The following is a 26,178-nucleotide window of genomic DNA, read 5'->3' on the forward strand; positions in this document are numbered from 1 at the left end:
AAAAGAAAGATTTGATGGGATAAGTATAGGATAAACATTTGCCGCACCAAACCTACAGACTAAGCGGATTTCCATAAACCCAATTAATTAATCTCTACTAAAATATTTCCTTAAACATCAAATTTATCCATAATATACTGTTTGAACTTATACTACTTATGTTTTATTGCATTTTTTTACCTTAAATCTATCTATAGAGTAGACTGAGTGAGTATGGTGGAAGTTGGTGACGAGGATTCTCCCTGTGAAATTTGCAATATTTTAATTACTAATGACTGCAATGGTCTATTATGCGATGGTTTTTGTAAAAAATGGTACCACGCGAGTTGTGTAAATATAGACTCTAAGAAATACTCTGGTATTAATGAACTGGCAGACCTTATAAAGTGGTACTGCAAGCAATGCTCTGCAAGGTTAGACAGGCTTATGTTAAGTGTTTGGGACGTTGATGATTTGATTAACACTCGTACTATCTTAGACAATCTTGTAAAGGTAGTGAAAGGAGTTGCAAACGACAACCTACAACTTAATAAACGCGTTGACGACGTTTGTTGTCAAGTGAGGTTAGGTCTGAATCTGAATCCTAGGTCTGTCGACACTTCAAAAATTGACAGTGTAAGGGCTGTAATTGAGACTGATGAAACTGTTATACAGTTTCCTTCAGAAGACCATTCTACTTTAATTGACGTGTCTAACAGTTCAGTAAACCTTGTGACTCCTGCTGTTGGTGATCTGAATATAGACAAACATTTTCCACCATTGCCGACAAAGACAAAGGTCAGTGCTCAAGCTTCTCCTTCTACTGATAACTGGCAGACACATGTATCCCGAAGGAACAGACGCAAGTCCCATAGGCCTAGACCAATTATAGGCACCAAGTCTGTGGATGTAGGTTCTGTCGCTAAAACTAAGGTTAAAGCCGTTGAAAAAAAGGCGTGGATCTTCCTATCTCGTATAGCCAACGATGTAACCAAGGAAGATATTGATAATTACATCTCTGATGATGGAATTTCAGGTGAGTCTATTCTACTAAAGTCGAAGTTTGATAGGCCTTATCGGTCTTTTAAAATCGGTGTCCAACCTGCGGATGCAAATAGACTTTTACAGGCTGACTACTGGCCTAAGGGTTCATTGGTTAAGGAGTTTAAACAAAAATTTGTCCCGAGACTCAAGCCTCAATTCGTACAATCACGCACATTTTTAGGGAAAATGCAGCCCCGTCAAACTCAATCCTAGGTTATGGGCCTGAAATCTTGCCTAGTACGGGTAAATCTGCTAGTAGCCTGCTTGTGTGTGCTATAAATGTGCAATCTATACGTAATAAAATTGCTGAACTTGAAATACTTTGCTGTCAACTGGACATTGATGTGCTTTGTGTCTGAACATTGGTTGTTAGAGGCAGAAACTGCATACTACTCTAGAATCAATAGCCTTGACCTTGTATCTTGTTTTTGTCGAAAAACCCCTTGGGGGGTGTGGCAATTTATACTAGGTAGCGTTCGCAGAGGCATCCACAAAATTGAGCGGAGTCATCAAGAGTTTATGTTATATTATTTTTGTCATACTACAGTAAAACAGTCGTTTTTAATGCATGCGTTGCGGGTCTAAAGTAGCAATTTTACTCTTAAGGGAGTAAAAATCGTTTTTTAGCCTCTATGGAGTAAGTATCAGCTGTTGTCAACTCAGTTGTAAATTTCAATTATAAACGATAGCATGTATCGAAAATATGTATCGATTCGTGCTTCATAATCATTTTTACCTACAGTTTTAAGAGATGACAACATTTGTGCGGATATAAATAATACAATAATTAGTTTGGCTACACATTGTTTTGTAGTTAAGGGGAGTAAAAACACAGAGCTGTCATTTTAGGTCTTTTCGGTAGCCTGCATTTACATTTCAAGTTTAAAACCTCTGGGGTGGTCATTAGCTTTTTCTCAAAAAGGGCGTTACAGTTCCAGCTAGTGATAATCTAGAAATCAACCCTTACAGTTTCGGATTCAACCATTTTGGCTGATTCAGTAACTGCATTAGAGGACTTCATGTGATGGTGATTATATAAGCAAAAACACAAAATATATGGCATTCTCTCAAATATGCGACCTTCATAACTACTAAAACATAACTAACCAGCCAATTATCTTAATATACTCGTTAAAAAATTGTATTTTTTACAATATTAAATATATAGATTGACTTAAAAGCAATTAAAAAAGCAATCCGGTGAGCACTACGGACTGCTCACCTTTACTACTTCCTCCAACACTTCCTACGTCACGGGCCTGTTTCCCTCCCTTCCCATAGCATTTTAGGATTACAGATACCTTAATCTAATCGTCATAAAAGTTTCCACACTCCGGACTGCTCGCCTTTACTACTTCCTTTGTCACTTCCTACGTCACGGACGTGTTACCCTCCCTTCACTTAGCATTATTGGATTGCAAATACCTTAATCTATTGATCATAAACCGATCCAAAACTCTGGACAGCTCGCCTTTATTACTTCCTTCACCATTTCCTACGTCGCGGACCTGTTTCCTTCCCTTCCAATAGCATTTTAGGATTGCATATACCTTAATCTAATCGTCATAAAAGTTTCTAGACTCCGGACAGCTCGCCTTTACTACTTCCTTCACCACTTCCTTCGTCACGGACCTGTTTTCCTCCCTTCCCATAGCATTTTAGGATTGCAGATATCTTAATCTAATCGTCACGAACGGTTCCCACAGTCCGGACTGCTCGCCTTGACTACTCCCTTCACCACTTCCTACGTCGCTGACCTGTTTTCCTTCCTTCCTATAGCATTTTAGGATTGCAGATATCTTAATCTAATCGTCTTAAACAGTTCCCACACTCCGGACAGCTCGCCTTTACAACTTCCTTCACCACTTCCTACGTCACGGACCTGTTTTTCTCCCTTCCCATAGCATTTTAGGATTGCAGATACCTTAATATAATCGTCACAAACGGTTGCCACAGCCCGGACAGTCTTAAACAGTTCCCACACTCCGGACAGCTCGCCTCTACTACTTCCTTAACCACTTCCTACGTCGCGGACCTGTTTCCCTCCCTTCCTATATCATTTTAGGATTATAGATACCTGAATCTAATCGTCACAAACGGTTCCCACACTCCAGACTGCTCGCCTTTACTACTTCCTTCACTACTTCCTACGTCACGGACCTTAAGCTAGTGTCGTCATTTTATTATATTTATGATCCATACCGTTTCTGTTCTAATATCTGTGGAATAATGCTATCAGCTATTTCTTTATCTACTGTATTCAAAAGTCAACAGCTGATCATATGGCTTTGTTTATGTGTCAAATACTGCTTCCATAAGGATAACATTGAAACTTTGAGACCCAGTGGGGCGGATTCCTGAGAGACTTTTTTAACGCCATATAGATGTTGGCACTCACCGATATGTTCTTTATCACCATGCAAAATTTGAAAACGATTGATCCAGCCGTCTAGGAGGAGTTTGCGTATTACGAAATGCATAAGAGTCGACGTATAAGAGCTTTGCTCAATTAATACTAAATGGAACTACTCTTTATTAGACTTAAGTGAGTACTGTGAAGAACTGCATGCAGAATTTACAGGTATAATCATCTCTAACTTGAATCTCATTGTTGTCACCATGTATCATTCGCCTGGTGGTAGTTTTGAATGCTTTTTTTATTTACTTGACATGTGTCTAGTTTATTTAACTTCCCTGGGGTTAGATATTATAATCGGCACAGACCACAATGTGAATATACTTAACCATCCAAGTGAGGCCAGTGATTTCAGGAACATTCTCCGCAGCCATGATATATTCTTCAGTGTCAATGAACCAACCCGTGGTCTATCTCCTTTAGACACTGTTCTTACCAATCTTGACAGCTGGAGATACATGGCCCATGTAAGTGTAGATCAGATATCTGACCACAAACATGTTTTTTTTTTAACTAGATCTACCAGAAGGTGTATCCAAACGTGGTCTGCAGGAACCTGACTACTTAAATAATCCTGTCAAAACTGTAACTTACAGACAATTTAATGAAAGTAACTACTGTTACTTTCAATGTGTATTGACTGATCTGGCAGTAAAGTGGCTCTCTGAAATAGAATCATTTAATGCTGAACAATCCTTTGACTATTTCTTTGATAAGTTTAGAAAAGTTTTTGACTATTGTTTTCCCTTAAGAAATAAAACCTGCAGGACTGTGTCTTCAGCCAAGGCAAATGCTGGGTGCAGTGTAAACAACTGGTACACACCTGAACTCTCTGCCTTTAAGAACTTTATCCTAGGTATCAGTGACTTATGCAAGAGTAACCCACAATTGCTGCCCTACCTCCGTGATCTCAGGAAGCATTATCGTTTGAAGGTAAGGGAGGCGAAGCAATTTGCTACTGCTACTGCCATTGCTACATCTCCAAATGCATGCAAGGCTGCCTGGAACTACATCAATAGGCATAAAACCCCTACTACTGTTCCTGCTAAAGACTTTTGCACTGCTGATGAGTTTAATTCATATTTTCTTGATTCTGTTGATGAATTAATCCTCTCTTGTAAACCTGATCCATCTGTTCCTTATGATTGCCTTAATTTTGTTCTTTTTGTTCCCACTAATTTTTCATGGACACCTGTTACTGTTGATAAGCTGCTTGTACCTGTGTACAAAAAGGGACCAAAGGACAGTACTGTAAGTTACAGACCAATATCTATCATCCCCATCTTTGGTAAGGTGCTTGAAGCAGTCATCAGGGTGTCTACTAAATTCTGGATAAAATATTCATGGACAATTCCCGTACATTTAAGGACCTTTGTCGGTGTGATTACAGAATAATATTCCTGATTTGTCAAACTGTATTAATCTTGTTCTTCATTGTAGTTGTTCCAGAGAGAAAAGTAAATAATAATAGAAAAGAATTAAATTTCAAAACAGAAACTTATTGAAAGTAAACTAACATATACTTTAGGTACAGCTTTTATAGTGTAACAGAAAAACGCAATTGTCTCCTGCAATAGCGACAAAATCCTAAATATCTCCATCAGTCACGGAAACATCATAACATAGCTTATCCGACCCAGGCAGATTAATTTGGCATTATTCGCCCTGGCACAACGTTAGGTTCTTGACTACTTTTGAAAAAAAAATCTGTAATCCATAATGAATATATTGTAACTCGGCTCTAGGTACAAAATCGGTATGGTAAGCGGCTACCAGTAAGCACAGAGTAAGATTAAATTGTCTTTTCATTTGCAAAGTTAACATCAACATAGGCCTACAGCAATCATTAGTTTATCTTAGGCTCATTAAATTTTCTTACTATATTTTACAGCTCTTTCAAAGAATCAAAATACCCAGGCCTAGGCCTAATTATTTAGGAGGGCCTATATAAACTGAGTAACAAACAATGAGGTTATAATATCAGCAAAGTCACTACAATATCATCATTCTAGTTCATATGATTTAGATTGCTTAAAGCATACAACACAATAAATAAATATGGGAAATAAAAAAAAAAATGAAACCTGAACGCCAACAATGTACAAAGATACAGAAAATGCAATGACATAATATGAAACCAAGTAGGCCTACGTAGTGATAAAAAATTAATGCAAACAACAATGCTTGTGGTTTTGTCAATTGAAAGATAAAATATCCATAAAAAAGGGTTTAACTTACAAAATAAGACTGTAGATTAGTTACATGTTTTATATGAAACCATAAACAGTTTTATGGCACTAGGCAATGGCCAGCGGCAAATTGAATCTTCAAGACTAAAGTACAAGTAAGAAGTGAAATTTAACAGCCATTATAAAACAATTATTTCCATGATAAAATATGTTTGGGATCTAATAATGATTACTCTAGTAATAAATAAAGAAGTTGTATGGGAATAAAAGTGATAGCCTACAACTTTTATGAGCTAAGCTACTACTGAGTCAACAGTTCTTGGAAGTACTTGACTTGACACTTAATTGTCGTGATAAAATATTAATGGGTTTGAGACTGCTAACATGTTTTTATTACATAATTACTCTAGTAATAAATTATGAAAATGTAAACAAACATCTGATAAACATTTTATGTGCTCCTAACCAACTAGCGATCGATAAAATTATGGCCCATTAAAAATTTAAGGACATTGTCTGGCATTTAAGGACAATTCCCGTACATTTCATGGCCAGTAAAAAATTAAGTACAATTCCCGGTTTTCCCGGATTTCCCGGTTGGTAGACACCCTGAGTCATGTTAGACCAGCTGTACAGCTACTTTGAGAGGCATCGCCTTATTGTGCCCGCTCAATTTGGCTTCCAAAAAGGAAAGTCCACCGTTCAGGCTGTGGACTGTCTTGTTCAAGAAATCTTAAATGGTCTAGAGATTAGAAATTCTACTTCCGTTATAATGTGTGACCTATCCCGCGCTTTTGACTGTGTGTCACATAGTCTCCTGTTGTCAAAGCTCGAAAGGCACGGGGTACGAGGCGATGCTCTCTCATTGATTAAATCTTATCTTGAAGGGAGGTCTCAAGTTGTGACTTGGAATGGTAACTCTTCCAGTCCTCTGATGGTGAACAATGGAGTCCCACAAGGGTCTATTATGGGTCCCTTCCTTTTTGTAATCTCAATTAATGACTTGTATCACAGTGTTGCAGGCAATGTCCTGCTATATGCAGATGATACAACTCTCTTTTCTAGTCACTCAGACTTTTCTGCATCTAAAGTTGCTGTGCAGGAATTATTAGATGTAGCTTCTATCTGGTTTCGCAACAATAAATTATGCCTGAACCAAGCCAAAACTCAAAACATCACTTTCAGTCTTTCTAGGGAACTGAGGGAAGAAAACACTGTAAAGCTGCTGGGCTTCACCCTTGACCCTCAGCTTGATTGGAACGATCATATTGAAATCGTGTGTGGTAAGCTAAGTCGTGTAATCCATTTGCTCAGATGGTTAAAGGCTGACATGCCATTTGAATTTGTTTGACTTGCGTACTTTGCTTTTTTCCATGCTCACATTCTGCATGGCACTAGGCTCTGGGGTCACTCCCCTGGAGTGCAAAAAGTCCTCAAACTACAGAAGAAAGCTGTCAGGGTCTTGTGTGGAGTCCATCAGCTGGAGCATTGTAAACCTCTGTTTGTTCAGCATGGTATAATGCCTGTACACAATGTATTTATTTACCAATGCCTGTTAGAGATTAAGAACAATGAATCAGCTTTTCCATTGGTTAATAATGTTCATCATTATAGCACTAGGAACAATGAAAATATTTTTAGAGATAGAGTTAGACTAGATTTAACTCTCAACTGTTTTCCTGTTGCAGGAATAAGGTTCTGCAATGCCTTACCCATAACTGTCGGACAACTCTTACCGAACAAGTTTGCGACCCCACTAAAAGCTTGGATGCTTGCCAATCCATTTTATTCCATAAAAGAGTTTTGGAATGCACAGCTTGTTACTATTGGGTTGAACCCACAGTAGTCTAGTAGAGGTATTACGAAATTGTAAATTTATTTTTCTCTGCCTTGCATGGCTTGCAGCACGTAGTTTTTATTTTTTTTTTTCATTTTTAGTTGCATGCATTGCTTTGCATGTTTTATATTAAACGAGATCCTGCATGTGTTTATTTCAGCTCTATTGTTTTTGTTTGACGTAGCCTATTGTCTGTATGTACTGAATGGCCAAATAAATCTTTTGAATCAAAATAAGGCTATTTTAAGTAGGCTACTATTTTTCTTTGGAAATTTTGGGAGAAACGACTATTTCACCCTGAAACTCACGTTTGAGCATCACAAAAGCACTAGAAATCAACAACTTTTGGAACTTGAATTTTTTTTTTACTTTTTTGAAAAAAAAAACCTTAAAATCTTTTTTCTTATTATTTAGGCCATTTCAAACACTTTTTCCTTTGGACACTTTTCCGGCACATGCCGTTTTTACCCAGAAAACAAGGTTTGAAGTCATTAAAAATATCAGTGCCAGAAAATGGCAGATTTAGGGTAAACCAAGGTTAGGTTGGGTTGGGTTAGGTTAGGTTTAGTTAGGTTAGGTTCGAATCATTAAGTTAGGTTAGCTATTGACACTTACCGGTTAAATGTGCCGGTCAAAATCTGTAAGTTAAGTGCCCACAACTCCAACACTTTTGTTAATATGAACATTTAAGTTTACAAAACGTAGCTTTTCAATGACAGAGTACTTTATTTATTTAGTAGAATGGAAGCATTTCCAGGTACTTACGACGACATTGTTGTCGGTCTTATCTATCTGTCTGAGAGAGATAACGATTCGCTGTAGCGTCGACAGCACCGGCCCGCAGTAATAAATCAATTAGCCTAATTTTCGTTCTAGGCCTAAGCGAAGAGTTGGGTTGACAAGTTAAGTTTGTTTTGGGTTAGGTTAGAACAGTGTCATCTATCCTAACCTAACCAACCAAACTTCTTGGAACAGAAGTTGATGATCAAAAACCTTTTCTAAATATTGTATTTTGTATTAAGGTCAAGTGGGGTAAGTGGACGCCCAAAATCACATAGGTAGTACAACTTTGAGCACAGATTAAAAAACGCATGTAGGTGCCTTATGCTATACAAATAAAATTTGCTGAGCTTATTCTTTGGAACTTTTTGTATAGCCTATGTGGTTCTTTTATTTTGTTAAAAATATAAATTTTGTGTTTTTGAGAATTTTTTTTTTAGAATAAATCGCTCTTGATTTATGTTTAGACGCACACGTGGTGATTTTATAGTCGAGAAATGAATTTTTTCAAGAGTACGTTAAGCTGTCCTAAAATGGATTTAGTTGAATTAACCTGTGTTTGTGCTCTTCAACTTAGATCAAAGAAAAAAGAAGACAAAGTAAATAGGTGGGTTTGTCCGATAATAAGTCAGAGACTTTTGAATGGACTGTTTTATTAACTGTAGGTACACTTGTTTACGTGATGACAGTAAAAAGGTCTTAACTACTATAGAATGCCTGTTGAAAGTTTTGATAAACTATTAATATTATATTCTCGATTTTCAGGGTGAGATAGGCCAAAGTGTTTTCCCCCAAAAGGGCCAAAGGAAGAACTATTACCTTTAAATCCATTCATTAGGTTAATCCAGGCAACTATCCCCAATTGATCTAGAATCTAGATTAGGCCGATGGAGGGTTAAGTTACTGAAGCTAAGTAGGCCTAGTGTTGGGTATCAACAGTCGGTAATTATTCCGACGTCGGGACTAGTCGCAAAAGTAAATTTTTTTTCCATAATGACCTAAATTTCACGCCGAATCCGAAAATGACGTTTTTATTTTTCGGATTTTTATTAAAAGACCGGAAATTACTGAAAAACCCGAAAAACAGAAAAAAATATTTTACTCAAAATAGCCTACGTCATGTGGGTACTCAAAATATGCGGAATATTGTGTAGATTAAGAATATGCGAGAATCTTTTGGATCCGATTAAAAACACCGGAGATAGGACGAAAAATCGGTTAGGTTAGGCTTGGTTAAGTTAGGTTAAGGTAGGTTTGAGTAGGTTAGGTTATGTTAGGTTAGATTGAGTTGAGTTAGGTTAGGATAGGTTTGGCTATGTTAGGTTAGTTTGAGTTAGGTTAGGATAGGTTTGGTTAGGTTAGTTTTCTTAAGGTTAGGTTGAGTTAGGTTAGGTTGGATTAGAATAGGGTTAACCCTAACATAACCAAACCTAACCTAACTTAACCAAACCAAACCTATCCTACACTAACCATCGCTGTAGCGTCGACAGCACCGGCCCGCAGTAATAAATCAATTAGCCTAATTTTCGTTCTAGGCCTAAGCGAAGAGTTGGGTTGACAAGTTAAGTTTGTTTTGGGTTAGGTTAGAACAGTGTCATCTATCCTAACCTAACCAACCAAACTTCTTGGAACAGAAGTTGATGATCAAAAACCTTTTCTAAATATTGTATTTTGTATTAAGGTCAAGTGGGGTAAGTGGACGCCCAAAATCACATAGGTAGTACAACTTTGAGCACAGATTAAAAAACGCATGTAGGTGCCTTATGCTATACAAATAAAATTTGCTGAGCTTATTCTTTGGAACTTTTTGTATAGCCTATGTGGTTCTTTTATTTTGTTAAAAATATAAATTTTGTGTTTTTGAGAATTTTTTTTTTAGAATAAATCGCTCTTGATTTATGTTTAGACGCACACGTGGTGATTTTATAGTCGAGAAATGAATTTTTTCAAGAGTACGTTAAGCTGTCCTAAAATGGATTTAGTTGAATTAACCTGTGTTTGTGCTCTTCAACTTAGATCAAAGAAAAAAGAAGACAAAGTAAATAGGTGGGTTTGTCCGATAATAAGTCAGAGACTTTTGAATGGACTGTTTTATTAACTGTAGGTACACTTGTTTACGTGATGACAGTAAAAAGGTCTTAACTACTATAGAATGCCTGTTGAAAGTTTTGATAAACTATTAATATTATATTCTCGATTTTCAGGGTGAGATAGGCCAAAGTGTTTTCCCCCAAAAGGGCCAAAGGAAGAACTATTACCTTTAAATCCATTCATTAGGTTAATCCAGGCAACTATCCCCAATTGATCTAGAATCTAGATTAGGCCGATGGAGGGTTAAGTTACTGAAGCTAAGTAGGCCTAGTGTTGGGTATCAACAGTCGGTAATTATTCCGACGTCGGGACTAGTCGCAAAAGTAAATTTTTTTTCCATAATGACCTAAATTTCACGCCGAATCCGAAAATGACGTTTTTATTTTTCGGATTTTTATTAAAAGACCGGAAATTACTGAAAAACCCGAAAAACAGAAAAAAATATTTTACTCAAAATAGCCTACGTCATGTGGGTACTCAAAATATGCGGAATATTGTGTAGATTAAGAATATGCGAGAATCTTTTGGATCCGATTAAAAACACCGGAGATAGGACGAAAAATCGGTTAGGTTAGGCTTGGTTAAGTTAGGTTAAGGTAGGTTTGAGTAGGTTAGGTTATGTTAGGTTAGATTGAGTTGAGTTAGGTTAGGATAGGTTTGGCTATGTTAGGTTAGTTTGAGTTAGGTTAGGATAGGTTTGGTTAGGTTAGTTTTCTTAAGGTTAGGTTGAGTTAGGTTAGGTTGGATTAGAATAGGGTTAACCCTAACATAACCAAACCTAACCTAACTTAACCAAACCAAACCTATCCTACACTAACCAAAACCAACCTAACTCAACTTAACCAAAACTAACCTAACCTAACCAAACCTATCCTAACCTAACTCAACATAACCTAACCTAACCTAACATAACCTAACCTAACATATAACCTAACCTAACATAACCTAACCAAACCTATCTTAAAACTTAACCAAGCCTAACCTAACAGATGTTTCGTCCTAAGTATCTCCGGTGTTTTTCATCGGATCCAAAAGATTCTTCCATATTCTTAATCTACACAATAGGCCTACTCCGCATATTGTGAGTAGGTACTCACATGACATATTTTGAGTAAAAAAAATAATTTTCCCTTTATCAGTTTTTTCGGTAGGCCTAATTTCCGGTCTTTTCCGAAAAATAAAATCGTCATTTTCGGATTCGGCGTGAAATTTAAGTCATTATGGAAAAAAAACATTTTCACTTTTGCGACTAGGCCTAGTCACGTCGTCGGAATAATTAGGCTACCTACCCAAAAGTCGATAAATCAAAAATATCGGTTTTGAAGCTGATAGTCGATGTTTTTTCCATCAATAGGTGTCTTCTGATATATTTTAAGTAATGTATCGATATTTTATTCATTTATTCATGGAAATTGTCACAAATTACACCATATACAGAGGAGTTTCCTCAATGGTAGATGACATGTCAAAAATATGATACAAAAATGTTAAAAACTAAATTAATGTAACTTAAACATAATGAGAAAACAAACTCTCCACATGAACCATTTTACAAACCACTATTACTATATAAAATGAAATCCTCTACTGAATAAAACATATGGCTCTTTAGATAGTTAACAAGTTTTCTTTTAAATGCTTTGGCAGAAGATTCATTGCGAATATGAGAAGGTAGTTTATTAAATAATCGGCTGCCTGTATAGAATGGTGTCTTTTCAAAAGCTGCTGTTCGATGTACCGGCAAAGAAAGATTACAATTACGTGTAGGATAGTTATGTGTAGATTTTGAAAGAGTGAATTTGTGAAAATTTTCTTTAACAAATAGAAGGGTATGTAGAATGAAGATGCAAGGTAAAGGCAGAATATCTAGTTTCCTGAAAATTGGTTTGGCTGATGCAGTATAGGGGGAATTTGTCATAGCACGGACAATGCTTTTCTGAACCTTAAATATTGCTGGAGAAGACTGTGAGTTGCCCCAAAATATCACTCCATATGTTAAGTTTGAATAGATATATGCATAGTAAACCATTTTCAAAATGTTTATCTCCAGGATTTTTGATAAGTCTAGAATTAGAAAATGACCTTTATGGAGAATTTTTGATAAAAAATTTACATGCTCATCCCACTTCAAAGAAGGATCAACGTGTAACCCTAAGAATTTATAACTATCTGCTGTCTGCAATAAGGGTTTGACATAAGAGTCATCAGAGTATTTTGAATTGGAGTAGTTGGAATGAAAATTAATAGCAAAAGTTTTATTTTTATTTAAAAGAAGGCCATTAGCTTTAAACCAAGAATTCATAGCAGATAAGTCATTTTCTAGCATTTTAAATAAATTAACCCGGATGGGGTGTTTACATAAAAGAGTAGTATCATCTGCATATGTTATTAATTTGGAGTTATGAACTGCATTTGGTAGGTCATTAGCAAAGACTAAGTAAAGGAATGGTCCCAGAATTGATCCTTGAGGGACACCAGCTTTAACAATGGAATAATTACTTTGAACAATATTATTTATTTTGACTGATTGTTTCCTATTATCCAGATAGGACTGAACCCAGAGAAGTGCATTACCACTCACCCCATTAGTGATTCAATTTTTTCATGAGCAAGTCATGGTCAACACAGTCGAAGGCCTTAGACAGATCACAGAACACTCCGACTGTGTACTGCGATCTATCAACAGCCTCCGAAATGCCCGAAACAAACTCATAAATTGCCTTAGTTGTATTTCTACCCTTCCTGAAACCAAACTGGTTTTCACAAAATATGTGATTGCTCTCAAAAAAATAAGATAATCGGTTTAAAGCTACCTTCTCAAATACTTTAGAGAAAGTAGGGAGGATGGAGATAGGCCGATAATTGTCCAAAACTGAAGAATCCCCTTTTTTTAAAACAGGGTTAATAACACTATATTTAAGTATATCTGGGAATTTATGATGGTCAAAAGATCTGTTAATAAGAATTGATAAAGGATAACAGAGATTATCAGAACAAGCCTAGCCTTAATCTACGTCTATCTACGTTTAGCGAGACCTTATGCTTTTTTTACCTTGATATTGTTACTATTGATAAGTTATTTCACTCCAATGTTTTTGTTAATAGCGTAAGTTTTATATATTTCTAAAGGCTATAACTTAGTATATTTTACTCCGATACCTATTAATTTTTTACTATCACTTGTTACAGCCATCGGTGCATCAGAAGTAAGTTTAGGCCTAGGATAATTATTTCTCTAGTTTAAGACTGAGGTTAAAATATAGTAGGGCCATAAGTAGTTTAAACCACGATTGTCAGAGTTAATATAGGCCTCCTAGATTTGGGGAAAGCGGCCCTTAGGGGATAAGTCCGATAAGTACAAAGAGAGGCAAACTTTTTTGGTATTGACTAAGTATAGGTTAAATATACCTACAGGTAGCCTAGGTAAAATATTGTCAATGGTTATACCTACATATGTATTTATTCTCCTGTAGGCCTAACCAAAAAAATTTTAATGGAATAGAGATTTAAATTATAGCCTAGCCTATATTTCATTATTTAGAAGTTGGATGATGTTTTAAAAATTTGGTAAAACATCGACCAAATGCAGGTACAGTTTCTTAACTGGGCTATGCTAATATCGATTGAAATTATCGAATTGAAAATATTGATTTAATAATCGATATTTTTAAATAGGCCTATATCTATTATAAATTTAAACTATCATAACCTAACCTAACCAACCAAACTTGCTGATGGTGAAAAAATCGCATGAAGGTTTACTAATTGAATCGATAGTTTCAATCGATATTAGCATAGCCCAGTTAAGAAACTGTACCCCCAAATGCAAATAATATACTTACCTAACTTAGATACCGTATTTTGTACCTTCTCCAATATTTATCGATACGGTATTTTGATTTCGATATTTGGGTACACTTCTTTATCTGTTGGCACAAACAACCAAATGAAAATATCGATCGATATATCGTTTGGTTGATTACGTAAGGTTAACCTAACCTAACTAACCAATCGCTATACTTAAGTTATCAAATGTTTCATTCGGTTGTTTGTGCCAACAGATAAGTTAAGGAAGTCTACCCCGATATTTTTTTACATCGATGTTAAAAAGGCCGATATGACTATCGATACTAGGCCTAATATCGAAGTTACCGGTTCGATGTTCCAACACTAAGCTAAGTGAACTAGCCTAGTTTGTTTACTATAGGCCTAGGCCTAGGCCTTATAGTGAAACATTTATTATGATTGTTAATGTTAACCACCATAATATTATTTAATATCTAGAGTTTATTTTGCTGAAAAACTATTTATAAGTTACTTACTATCTGGCGGAGAGATATCTAATTCCTGTAGGCACAAAGTTTTTTAATTTTGATAAAGCTTCCATTTAACGTCGTTGATTGATAGTACAAACAAACATTAACATGACATTCTTATTCTTTCTATGGTTGGTTGAGGTTGGTAAGATTTGATAATTGATTTGTTCAGTTCACTCTACTACCATTCGCAGTCGCGGAACGAACAGTAACAATAACTGACGGAGCCCGGTTGAGTAATATAACAAGGCAATAACAAATAACATAACATAACGACTGGGACGGGTGGCGTGGGCGTCACGAGACCTTAGGCTCGTTTCACATCCACATCTATCTACCCGACCCGGCATCAGCGAACACATAACAAAATACCCCCGCCGCAGCAAACCTGCAGACTTAGCGAATTTCCATTTGCCTGATTGGATTTAAACTAAAATGTCTCCTTAAAAATATCACATTTATTCCCTATTTAAACAGAATTAGTTTAATGAGTACTTAGGTTTGCTGCAACAGGGAGAGTAAAAAGGTTTTTTTTATGTAGAATATTAAAAGTTACTGTGGTTTAGTAAGAAATTAATGTATTTTCCAACTTTTATCAAAATATGTTCATAAACAAGCAAACTACAACAGTTGACTTATTCTCCATAAGAATAACATGGGAATTTTAAAATTACAATTTTTTTGAATTTTCTCCGTAACAATTAGGCGCATAATAATGCTTCAATATACTAAATTATTTGTTTTTTTAAGCTCTACAAAATGGTTTAAAAAGAAATCGCGAAATTTTGTGTTTTTAGGGTCAAAAATGGGAAAAACCTATTTTTACCCCATAAATCCCCCCATAAACCCCCGTTCCCATAGTCCGATCATGCTGGTTCGCGAACTCATTCAAGTTTATCCCGCCTTACACCTTGAAACCAAATTTTATCAAAATCGGACAAAAATTACTCAAGTTATCGTGCGGATGGACACATATATATATATATATATAGATATATAAAAATTTGAACGAATGGTGTTTTTGGCCTCTGGGGACATCAAAATGAAAAAGTAAATCGGTCCCGGGCTTAGGTCTTACCATGAGACCTACGGTAATAGCTACTTCCCTATAGGGAAATTCGCTAATAGAAGCGCTACTCGCAGCGCAGGAGCGTGGCAGTCTTACTAGCCGGCGAAACAGACAAAGATGGCGGCGCTAGTCTACCTGTCGAGTATGTTTTCTGTGCTGTCGGGGAAATAAATATGTGCACTCGAGTGTGAGCCTATCAGAGATGAATTATCCAATTTTGGCGAAACAACAATTAAATATAAGCTGGATTAAATACATTTTACGTGGTAACAATAACAAAAATTCCGCTTACCAGAAAAATTTATACTGTTGAAAGATCCTAAAAAGTACCGGTTTTTTAAGAAACTCTGCACTAACACTGAAGTTTAAAATTTAATTGTAAACAAACCACTGAGCCAATCTTTCTGAAATTTTTATGGCTGTGTGAAAAAAGCAATGTCAGTGTGATGGCCAGGTACACATCGGCAACGTCGCAGGTTCGCACGCGCTACTGCCCGACTGGGAAATATCGTACAAACACCAGGGGCCCATTTCATAATAAACTACAAGTTACAAGTTACAACTTGTAACTTGTAATTTCCATTAGATTTGCATTGGGCGATCAGCTGATTTACTAATAATATTAGTTTGTACGAGTTTGTACTTTATTATGAAATGGGCCCCAGGGAGAACGGCCCGCGGCGCGATTTATAAAGAACCTCTTTGCGTTACTAATTACTCCATTAGTAAATCGCATTGCCATGCGCTGGTGGCGCTGCCTACGGATTGACAGGCAAAGCTCTCTCAAACCGCTTAATGCTTTTTACCATGCGGTTGGCATTCTGGGTTAAAGTAGTACGTTTTCTGTGATTACACACGACTAGAAAATTGTATATGAAATTGCTTGGTTACAAGTTGAAGATCATCTCATTAAGCTACAATTTTGTCACTTGAAGTTTGCTTCTGACAAAAAAAAAAAAAAAATCCTCGCTTAGTAACTTTTTCATGTCAAGGTGTGATATTTGTTTAACATTTTTAGTTGTTAAAATTCGAATTACGATTTAAATAAGATTATATTTATACTGTCAGATTCTGCAGTTAATGCAGATTCCGAATATATAGCTTTCATTGCAGTCAACCTATTGTATGCACGGCCAGGAGCGTATTAACAACCGCGTGCAGGGCTTAAGGAACTGACATATCTGCGTCGAGTCCACCTTTGTGGTGGGGGAAGGTTGCTGAAACGGCGCGCTTTTTATCCCAAATCAAATCTCCTATCTACCCGGTGTTCCAGTTGTGTTATATAATTCGATGGGTGCATCACGGCATGGGCACACGGGAGGGACTAAGGCTAAAGGTGTAGTGACGTCATATCTCTAGTGGCTAATGTCTACTCTTGAGGCAACACGATTACCGTAACGAAACAATGTGTTGTCAGCGGCGTTCGTGGCATTGTTAGTAGCGTTTCGATTTGGTGTTCAGGAGGTCCCGGGTTCGAATCCCGCTGGTAGCACTAACTTTAGGTCAACAAATTTTTCATATCAGCAAGTTTGGTTGGTTAGGTTAGGTTATGACAGTTTAATTTTATAATACTAAATTTTAAAATTAATTTTATAATTAATAAAAAATTATAAGTAATCATTAATTAGATTTTTATCTTATACAGTTTTTATATTATCAGCAAGTCTGGTTGGTTAGGTTATGTTATGACAGTTTTATTTTACAAATTAAAAATTTATTTTATAATTTAAAAGCAATATTTTATAATTAAAAAGTTAATTTTATAACTAAAAACAAAATAAAAAAATTTCAACTTAGCGGTTCTAGGGCTGCATTTTACTTAAGGTCCTACGCTCATTCGAATTAAAATATCGATTATTCGATTGTTTCATTCGATATATCCTTTGGTTAGTTAGGTTAGGTTAACCTTACCTAACTAACCAAACGGTATATCGAACGAAACAATCGATTAATCGATATATTGATCGATATTTTCATTCGAATGAGTGTAGGACCTAAAGTAAAGTGCAGCCGGTTCTAGCGGCGAACGCTGACACTACAAGATATGTTAGCCTTAGTCCCTCCCGTGTGCCCCACCGGGTACATCACACGTCACTTCACTAGTTTCAGTTCAGGGTATTTACTCAGGGGAGGTATAGAAGAGGCTACGATGACAGCTGTGGGCTTCTTATTAGCTGAGGGAACGCCATTACCGTAACAAAACGGACAATAGCCATCGGCTTCGGTGGTCTAATGGTTAGCGTGCTGGGCTGATATACTGTAAGTCCCGGGTTCGAATCCCGCTGATAGCATTAACTTTTTGTCCAAGATGTTTTTATTATCAGCAAGTTTGGTTGGTTTGGTTCGGTTATTACAGTTTAATTTTATTATTAAGTCATTATAAAATTTTAATTGAGCAATTTCTAGTTTTATTTAATAAACAAAATTATTTTTCCGATTACTAAACTTTTGTTATATTATTTCTTTATCAGCAAGTTTGGTTAGTTCGGTTAGGTTATGATAGTTTAATTTTATAATTAAAAAATAATAAAATTGAATTTGAGGCATTTATAATTTTATTTTATGAACAGAACTATTTTTGCGATTAGTAAACCTTCATTGCCAAAGTGCTCTCTACTACAGCGCTATTGACGGAGGAATTTAGAACTAAATGCCTCATTCGTACCTCCCCTAAGTCAGACCCTCAGTTCAGTGTTCAGTTTGTGTTTGTGGTGAAGATGATGACAGGTTTTGGAACTTGGAACTGTCAGAATTTCAGATTCAGAGGTTATGTTTGGTTTGTTTCATGTTTGCTATGTTTAAAGAAGAAGTTAACCTTACCTTTGGGTTTAATGCACTGTGATTAACACACACTGTCAAGTGCGAATAACACAAGAATTATTCTGTGTTTGGAGGTTAATGAGTTGGTAACCATAATATTGGGATATTTCATAACTAATGTGCACTGTGCAGTCGTATGTAAAATATAGTGTATGTTAGTATTGACCATTAAGAATGAAACGTCGAGTTGTTGTTACAGGCATAGGAATGATATCTCCTTTAGGTAAGAATACGCAACAATCTTGGGAAAGCCTACTATCAGGGAAAAGTGCAGTAACAGTTGTTGAAGGAGATGAATACATACAAATTCCATGTAAAGTTGCTGCAGCTGTAAGTGATGATGTGCTAAATAAAGAATTTAATCATTATTTTACTATGAGAGATTTTAGGAGTATGTCTCGTGCAACAATTATGGGAATTATCGCAGCCGAAGAAGCCTTAGCTGATTCACAGTGGAAGCCTACAACAAAGAAAGGTCTAGAATCAACAGGCGTGTGTGTAGGAATGGGAATGTCAGATATTGCACATATCTCTGAAATGAGTAATGCACTAAAGCTTGGATATAATAGTGTGACACCATTCTTTGTGCCCAGAATTTTAACAAATATGACTGCAGGACAAATTAGTATAAAGTATGGTTTCCAGGGTCCCAATCATTCAGTTTCTACAGCTTGCGCAACTGGTGCACATTCAATTGGTGACGCTTTCAGACTCATTCAAAATGAGTATGCAGATGTAATGGTTTGCGGAGGTGCAGAGGCAAGTATAAATCCACTGTCTATTGCTGGCTTCAGTAGGATGCGAGCCCTTAGTACAGACTATAATCATAAGCCACTAGAATCTTCAAGACCTTTTGATGTTGGGAGGGATGGCTTTGTGATGGGCGAGGGTGCTTCAATCATGATTTTAGAAGAATTAAATCATGCACTATCCCGTAACGTAAAGATTTATGCAGAAGTGATCGGATATGGAATGTCAGGGGATGCATCACATCTAACCGCACCTCATGAAGATGGCAGAGGTGCAATATTGGCAATGGAAAGGGCAATCAAAGATTCAAATCTTAGTTTGAAAGACATATCTTATATTAATGCTCATGCAACTTCTACTGTATTAGGAGATGCTATTGAATTAAAAGCAATTAGAACTCTGTTTAAGGACCACTGTAAAAATATTGCCATCTCCTCAACTAAAGGGGCCACAGGTCATCTATTAGGAGCAGCAGGAAACTTAGAAGCTTGTTTTACAGCTTTAGCTTGTTTTTCGAGGGAGATCCCACCCACAATTAACTTGCAAAGTGTTTGTGAAGAAGGTAAAGGGCTTAATATTGTTGCAAACCATAAACAAGTTTGGGGAAAAGCAAAAAGGATAGCCTTAAAAAATTCATTTGGTTTTGGGGGAACAAATGCTTGTTTATGTCTTTCAAGCTTTTAAAAATTTTAGAAGGAATTTAGTTTTAAAAGTATAAACATATTCGAAGACTATTCTTGTTTTATAATCTCTTCTTTTGTCTTATGATTAGGCCTATCTTAAGATGTTATCAGAGACATTAGGCCCCTCATCTCATGTTACAATGACCTGTTAAGGATTTCAAAATAAATAGAACAATACATATGCACAGCATTTATTTATTTTTGATGCCTGGAAAACCCAACAATTCTGAACTTTTAAGGTTTTACTGTTACTATCTCTAAAAAAATATTTGTTGAGCTTAATGAATAAACAAAGCTTAAACCATTGACTATACACAGTCAATGCTTAAACCTACTTACCGCTATTTTTTTCTACTATTTTCGTTACTAATCGGTACTGATAATCTGTACTGATCATAATGTAAATCCTCGCTTTTACCCAAATGAGGTAAAAGACTTTTAACACATTCTTAGGAGCTTTGACCTGTTTTTTATGCAGATGAAGCAACTAGAGGAGAATCTGCACTGGACACAGTCATAACCAATATTGACAGCTGGAATTACAGTGCTTGTGTTAGCTCTGACCAAATATCTGATCACAAGGCATGTGTTTTCTAGATCTTGGACATTAGCTTACCAAATTAGGCCTAAAATCTGATCAAGTGGTTAAACCTACTAGAACTGTCTCTTTCAGAGTACTTAATGACATAAACACAAACAGGTTTTTAGAGTGCTTGATCAGGCCATAGTGTGGTATGATGAAATATTGTCACAAAGTTCTATTTTTACTTTTGACAACTTCTTTTAAAGCCTTAAAGAGATTTATGATTTTTGCTTTCCCCTTGTCTCTAAAACATCCAAGTCCAAGCCCGAATGTAGGCATAAGTAGAGGTGTTCCTAACTCAAATAACTGGTACACCCCTGAACTTGCCAAATTTAAGAACCTAATTTTAGTTATTGCTGACTGGTTCAGAAGCTCGCCCCACCTACTGCCTGAAACTGAACTACGGAAGCTGATAAGGGAGTAGGCTACTGTGCCTACTCTGTAAAATGTAAAGGAAGCCAAGCAGGTGGCTGTGGCCGCCTCCATCTGCGAGTCACCCAATCCCTGTAAGGCTGTGTGGGATCACATACGGAGGCTTGAAGGTCCTACTTCCAACCCGCCCAGAGATTTTTCTAGTGCTGATGAATTCAACCATTTTTTTTGCAGAGTCTGTTGATGATTTGGTTAATACCTATACCTCCCACACCAAATTACACCAACCCCGCTACCCTTGATTCTATACCTACTGCCCAATCATCAACTGGCACCCTGTGGGCCCTGAGACAGTGATTAAAATTGTAAAAGGTTTTAAAAGCTCTAAAAGTGTAGACTATTATGATATGAATGTTGAGCTCTTAAAGAAAATTGTTTATGTCATTGCTTCTATCATAGCTCATTTTATTAATAGCCTACACCTTTTGCAAATGGTATTTTTCCTGAAACTCAAAATTAGTCGAACAGTTCCCATTTACAAAAAGGGCTCATAAGATGATCTTAAAAGCTACAGACCAATATCCATAATACCTATATTTGCCCAAATATTTGAGGCCATTATGCTTGAGCAATTGTATAGTTACTTTGAGGAGCATAACCTTCTCACTCCTGTTCAATTCGGTTTTAGAAGTTGTTCCTGTTGGTGACCTCGATTTGTTATTCGACTCGCTTGAACAACTTATTTTGCATTTGACGAGTCCTAAGTGCCCAGTAATTATCTGCGGTGACATCAACATAGACATTGTAAAGGTTTAAATGACCCAGCAACAGTGAATTTGCAAAACATGCTACGAAGCGCTGACTCCTATTGTGCCAATAATAAGCCAACTAGGGGTCTGGCGTGCCTGGACAACGTCATCACTAATCTGCCAAGACAATCAATATCTGTTGATGTAATGGAACATATATCTGACCATTCTGCCCTGGCTGCTAGGATTAGTACCACCTCAGCTTTAAACGATGTCGCTCCAGAGAAAATAACAATCCGCTGCTTCAGTGAAAAAATACAGATAAGTTCTTAAGTTTTTTATACAATGTAAATTGGGATGCTGAGTTACCATTTGCCGAATCAGGCTATTTTGACAATTTTATGGAAATTTTTATTGATGGTATGAGGATATGCTTTCCTTATAAAACTATAAATGAGAAGAAATCAAAATGTGTCAGTGTATTTTGGTTTAGCCGTGAACTCCTTGAAATGAAAAAAGAAGTGGAGACAGCTTACACAGCAAGTTGCAGTGGGCACTACGCTACAACACATGTAGAGGAAATGAAGAATAGGTATTCTCTAGCCAAATCAAGGTATAAAAAAGCTCTTCATCTAGCCAAAATTGAGGCTAACAGCAAACTCATCGATGCAGCTCCAAATAAAGTGAAGAAGGCATGGGAACTCATAAATGCATAACGGCAGGTGTCTGGACGTCAAGATGACTGCTCACTAACGGCGAGGAACTTCAACTCCTATTTCACCTTTTTGGTTGCTGACATCACCAACCAAGTCGGCTGGTCCCTAGCTACTGCCATGGATCTACTGACCAACAACATAGGCCATGCACCTCAGTTACGTTGGAAGACAGTGTCAAGTGCCCAGGTGGAGGGGTATGTGAAAGAGATGAAGTCAAGCCAAAGTAAAGATATATAGCATAAGTTCAAATTTGGTTAAAAAAAAGTGTTGCCAGCCATACTTATCCCTCATACAGCTTGTGTAAATCAGTGCCTCCAGTCTGGGGTGTTTCCAGAGTCACTTAAAATATCTAAAGTGGTTCCAATCTATAAGAAGGGTGACAGGTCATCTGCCAGTAGCTATAGGCCCATATCGGTTGTACCTATAGTATCAAAAATACTTGAGAAGGCAGCAAAGCAACAGGTATGTGAATTTTTTGTATCAAATTCACTTTTTTCCAAACTTCAATTTGGTTTCAGTTATGGCAAGAAATGTTCAGACGTTAATTGAACTGGAAATTAAAATCAATCACTTTTATTTTTTTCATGGCTGTTAATTTGCAAATAACCTTGAGTAAACTTGACCAGGTGATGTCACACACTTTTTAACATGACTTCAAATTTCATCACATCACTCACTCCGAAATAGGGGTTGCTGGTGGGGTTTTGATTTTTTAAAACCAACTGGTAGGGTTTTGATTTGGGGGTGGGTGATGGGATCTTGTTAAAAAACACCATGGTCACGTGTTATGTATTGTCATAATGTGATTTGTTTAGTGGACTCAGAATAGAGTTTTTGCAAATATCACTTTTATTGTTGTAAATTTCACTTGAATATAAATCATCAACTACTAATAATCCATTCCTAAAAACCATGTAAACAAAGAATCGGTAAACAAGATTTTTTTGCGTTTCATTCAAGTTTTATATCTTGAATCAAAAATCTAAAGCCTTAAAAATCTGCACACCTGTCACCCAGACATGTGTTTTGATATGTGGGTAATACAGAAAGACTGAGTGGAAAAACTCAAGAGATGCCAAATTATACACAAATACTTGTTCTACAGCCCGAAAACCAATTTTTTCTTTATGTTTTCTTTCCAATTTAAATCCGTCATGTAAGGAAAAACGTTTTCAATCTCACTTGGTTTGGATTTGCTTTCAAAACGTGATCTGAAATGGTCGCGGTATTTGTAAACAACATTTAATGTAAACATAACAGTGACAGCTAGAAAAAAAATCTTGATCCAAACAGTTGTTCATTATTTCATAGATGACATTATGTGATAAACATTGGAAGAAAACTTGACAAAAATGGGTTTTTGAACGTCCGTAATTTGATTTATAAAATAAGGAGGTCATATTTTAATGGCTAAAGACACTCTTGCCAATCCAGTGAATACATTAAAATGATTTAAATCTTGATAGGTACTCTCATTTTTCAGAAGATAGCCGCGTAAAATGCCTTGAAAGCCGTGACAGACAGACAGAAATTGAGATTAGACTTGTTTCGGCTTATACAATGTATAAAACTTAAAAATTACCAAAACATATATAATTCTGAGCAATGTACAGACAAAACTCTAATTTTATTTATATAGATTGGTCGCTATTCACAGTCAGCAGCTATTTAGTGTAATAAACAAAAGTAGCCTATTAGTTTTGGATGAAAATGGCTAAATCAATAACATTTTATAGTTACGAACAATGCACATTCAATATAGTAAATATCGATCAAGTCTAGATGTAACTGATATTAACCGATAGTAATCTTAATGGCCCATCATGTAAAAGAGGTTGCTTAATAAAAGTGAAGAGCATCCACTTGCTCATTTATACTTAGGTTGAATCCTCAGCCACTGACAGTTATACAATACAAACAAAATATATGCAAGTTTAAAAAAAATGCATTTCATGTTACAGTCAGTGGTGTAGTGGAAGGGGTGGAAATGGGGTACCCAAACTGCTTTTTCCTAAAATCCTTAACATCAGTAGGTGACCTGTGCTTTTTCCAATATGGCAGTGAACGTTCCCAAACGAGAAGATTTTTGACTACGCCACTGGTGATAGTACTACCAACTAGGGATGAGCATCGATAGGTCAACCATCAATGTTCACCATCGACTTAGCAATAACATACAGTGGAGTCCCGATAATCCGAACTTCGGTAATCCGAAAGTCCGCTTAATCCAAAACAAAAAAATATATTTTTTATATATAGCCTATATTTTTTTTTAATTAAAATTTTTTTGAAAATTTTTTGGAATTTTTTTATTAAACTTTTAACACAGTTAGCTGTACCTTGTCAAAGTATTCTGTAGCGGCCGGGCGAGATAGACTTTTTTTAGAGTATTTTAGTAAATATTTCACCATTTTTGTTATTAACATTTTTCATTTTCGTCCCGGGTTCCAATCCCGCCAAATCACAAATGGATTTTACTAAGTGATAATGCTGCAGCCTCTAGGTCTAGCCTTAAGTAATGTGAAAAACAATCACGGGCTTGTGCCTGCGTCCTAAGACAAAAAAAAATTCAAAAAATAAAAAAATTAATTTCTTTTTTCAAAATAAAAAAAAAAACAGAAAACTTTTAATCTAAAATATTTGGTGATCCGAAATGGGCCCAGTCCCAACCATTTCGGACTAACGGGACTCTACTGTAATAATAATGTTGCGAAAACATTGATGTTTTTCAATGTTTTTCGTCTTCTTTTTGTACTCTCCGCTGATGGAAAACATCATCTCTATACTTGGCCAAAAACATCAGTAACCTACCATCGATGTAAAAAACATTGACTGTCAATGCTCATCCCATCTACCAACACAATTACTTTATTTTTAACTTTTAGTATAAACGTCTCCCTGTAGCGTGCCAAACATGACTTACATAAGGGACAGAATAGGACACTAACATCTGTATAAAAAACAATTTATTCATTGTTGTAGCCTCCGGAAATGCTGAATTATAAGTAATCAAGGTTACTTATCTTACTCAGTGAAGGCAATTCCTTTTTCTAGTACACTTGACTACGTATACATTTCAGGCTAGATCAATCCTTAAGTAGCTGTACTTTCAGGTCTAAGGAAACATGAAACATCCTCTTCGCAAATTTGTCACTTATGGGTAACCACACATACATAACAAACGTTTGAACATGAAATTGAGCATTTAGAAAAACTTTTAACATTTAGGTTGTGAAGCAGTTCACTTACTCTAATCATTGCTAATCACTTAATCTATTGCTTATGTGGACCTAATGATTAGGGTTTAATCCAACCCAAAATGTATTCATATAGTCAAGTGTCCTAGGATAAGGAATTGCCTGGACTTAATAAGGTACCTGAACTTTATTACTTTAAAAATAAAACTTAAAATTGGGCTTTTTATGAATGTGACTCTCATTCATGAGAAAGGAGCCAGTGGCCTCGAAATATTCAGTGTTTCCTTCGTGTTAGTTACTTTAGTGAAGTGGTATGCCTACAACTTTTAAGGTAAGCCTGCTTATCCTATCCTTTGTCTCCTTATTTCTCAAGCAAAAAACCTTTTCTAATCAAACCTAACCTTAAAATAGGGCCTGTAATTTAACAGTTTGGCAGGGATCAGTCAAAGATAAACATTTAATAAGTTTTTGTCCTTCCATTAATAGGCAACACCATAACAAGCTCCCATAGCTCCTAGCCACAAGAATCTCAAAGACCTCAGCATCCTCAAATGATATGGCGTGTTCAAATATTCACACCATGATTA

At 36.2% G+C, this 26,178-nt stretch overlaps 2 protein-coding genes across 2 annotated transcripts in view; one reads left to right on the forward strand and one right to left on the reverse strand.

Moving 5' to 3' along the window:
* LOC128986650 (corrinoid adenosyltransferase MMAB-like) overlaps positions 1–14,793 on the reverse strand; it is an 89,810-nt gene extending 75,017 nt beyond the window's left edge. The window contains exon 1 of the mRNA XM_054407122.1: positions 14,659–14,793. Coding sequence (XP_054263097.1) covers positions 14,659–14,723 — 65 coding nt within the window. The 5' untranslated portion in view covers positions 14,724–14,793. The remainder of the gene's footprint in view (positions 1–14,658) is intronic.
* Positions 14,794–18,438: 3,645 nt separating this feature from the next.
* On the forward strand, positions 18,439–20,147 carry LOC128986241 (3-oxoacyl-[acyl-carrier-protein] synthase, mitochondrial-like). The gene has a single exon (XM_054406481.1). The coding sequence runs from the start codon at positions 18,716–18,718 to the stop codon at positions 19,973–19,975; it is 1,260 nt and encodes a 419-aa protein (XP_054262456.1). The 5' UTR covers positions 18,439–18,715; the 3' UTR covers positions 19,976–20,147.
* Positions 20,148–26,178: the final 6,031 nt, after the last annotated feature.

This window comes from Macrosteles quadrilineatus, unplaced genomic scaffold (assembly GCF_028750875.1).
Source record: "Macrosteles quadrilineatus isolate MER2022 unplaced genomic scaffold, UCM_ALF_1.0 Scaffold_2__2_contigs__length_208266976, whole genome shotgun sequence".
Lineage (NCBI taxonomy): Eukaryota > Metazoa > Arthropoda > Insecta > Hemiptera > Cicadellidae > Macrosteles > Macrosteles quadrilineatus.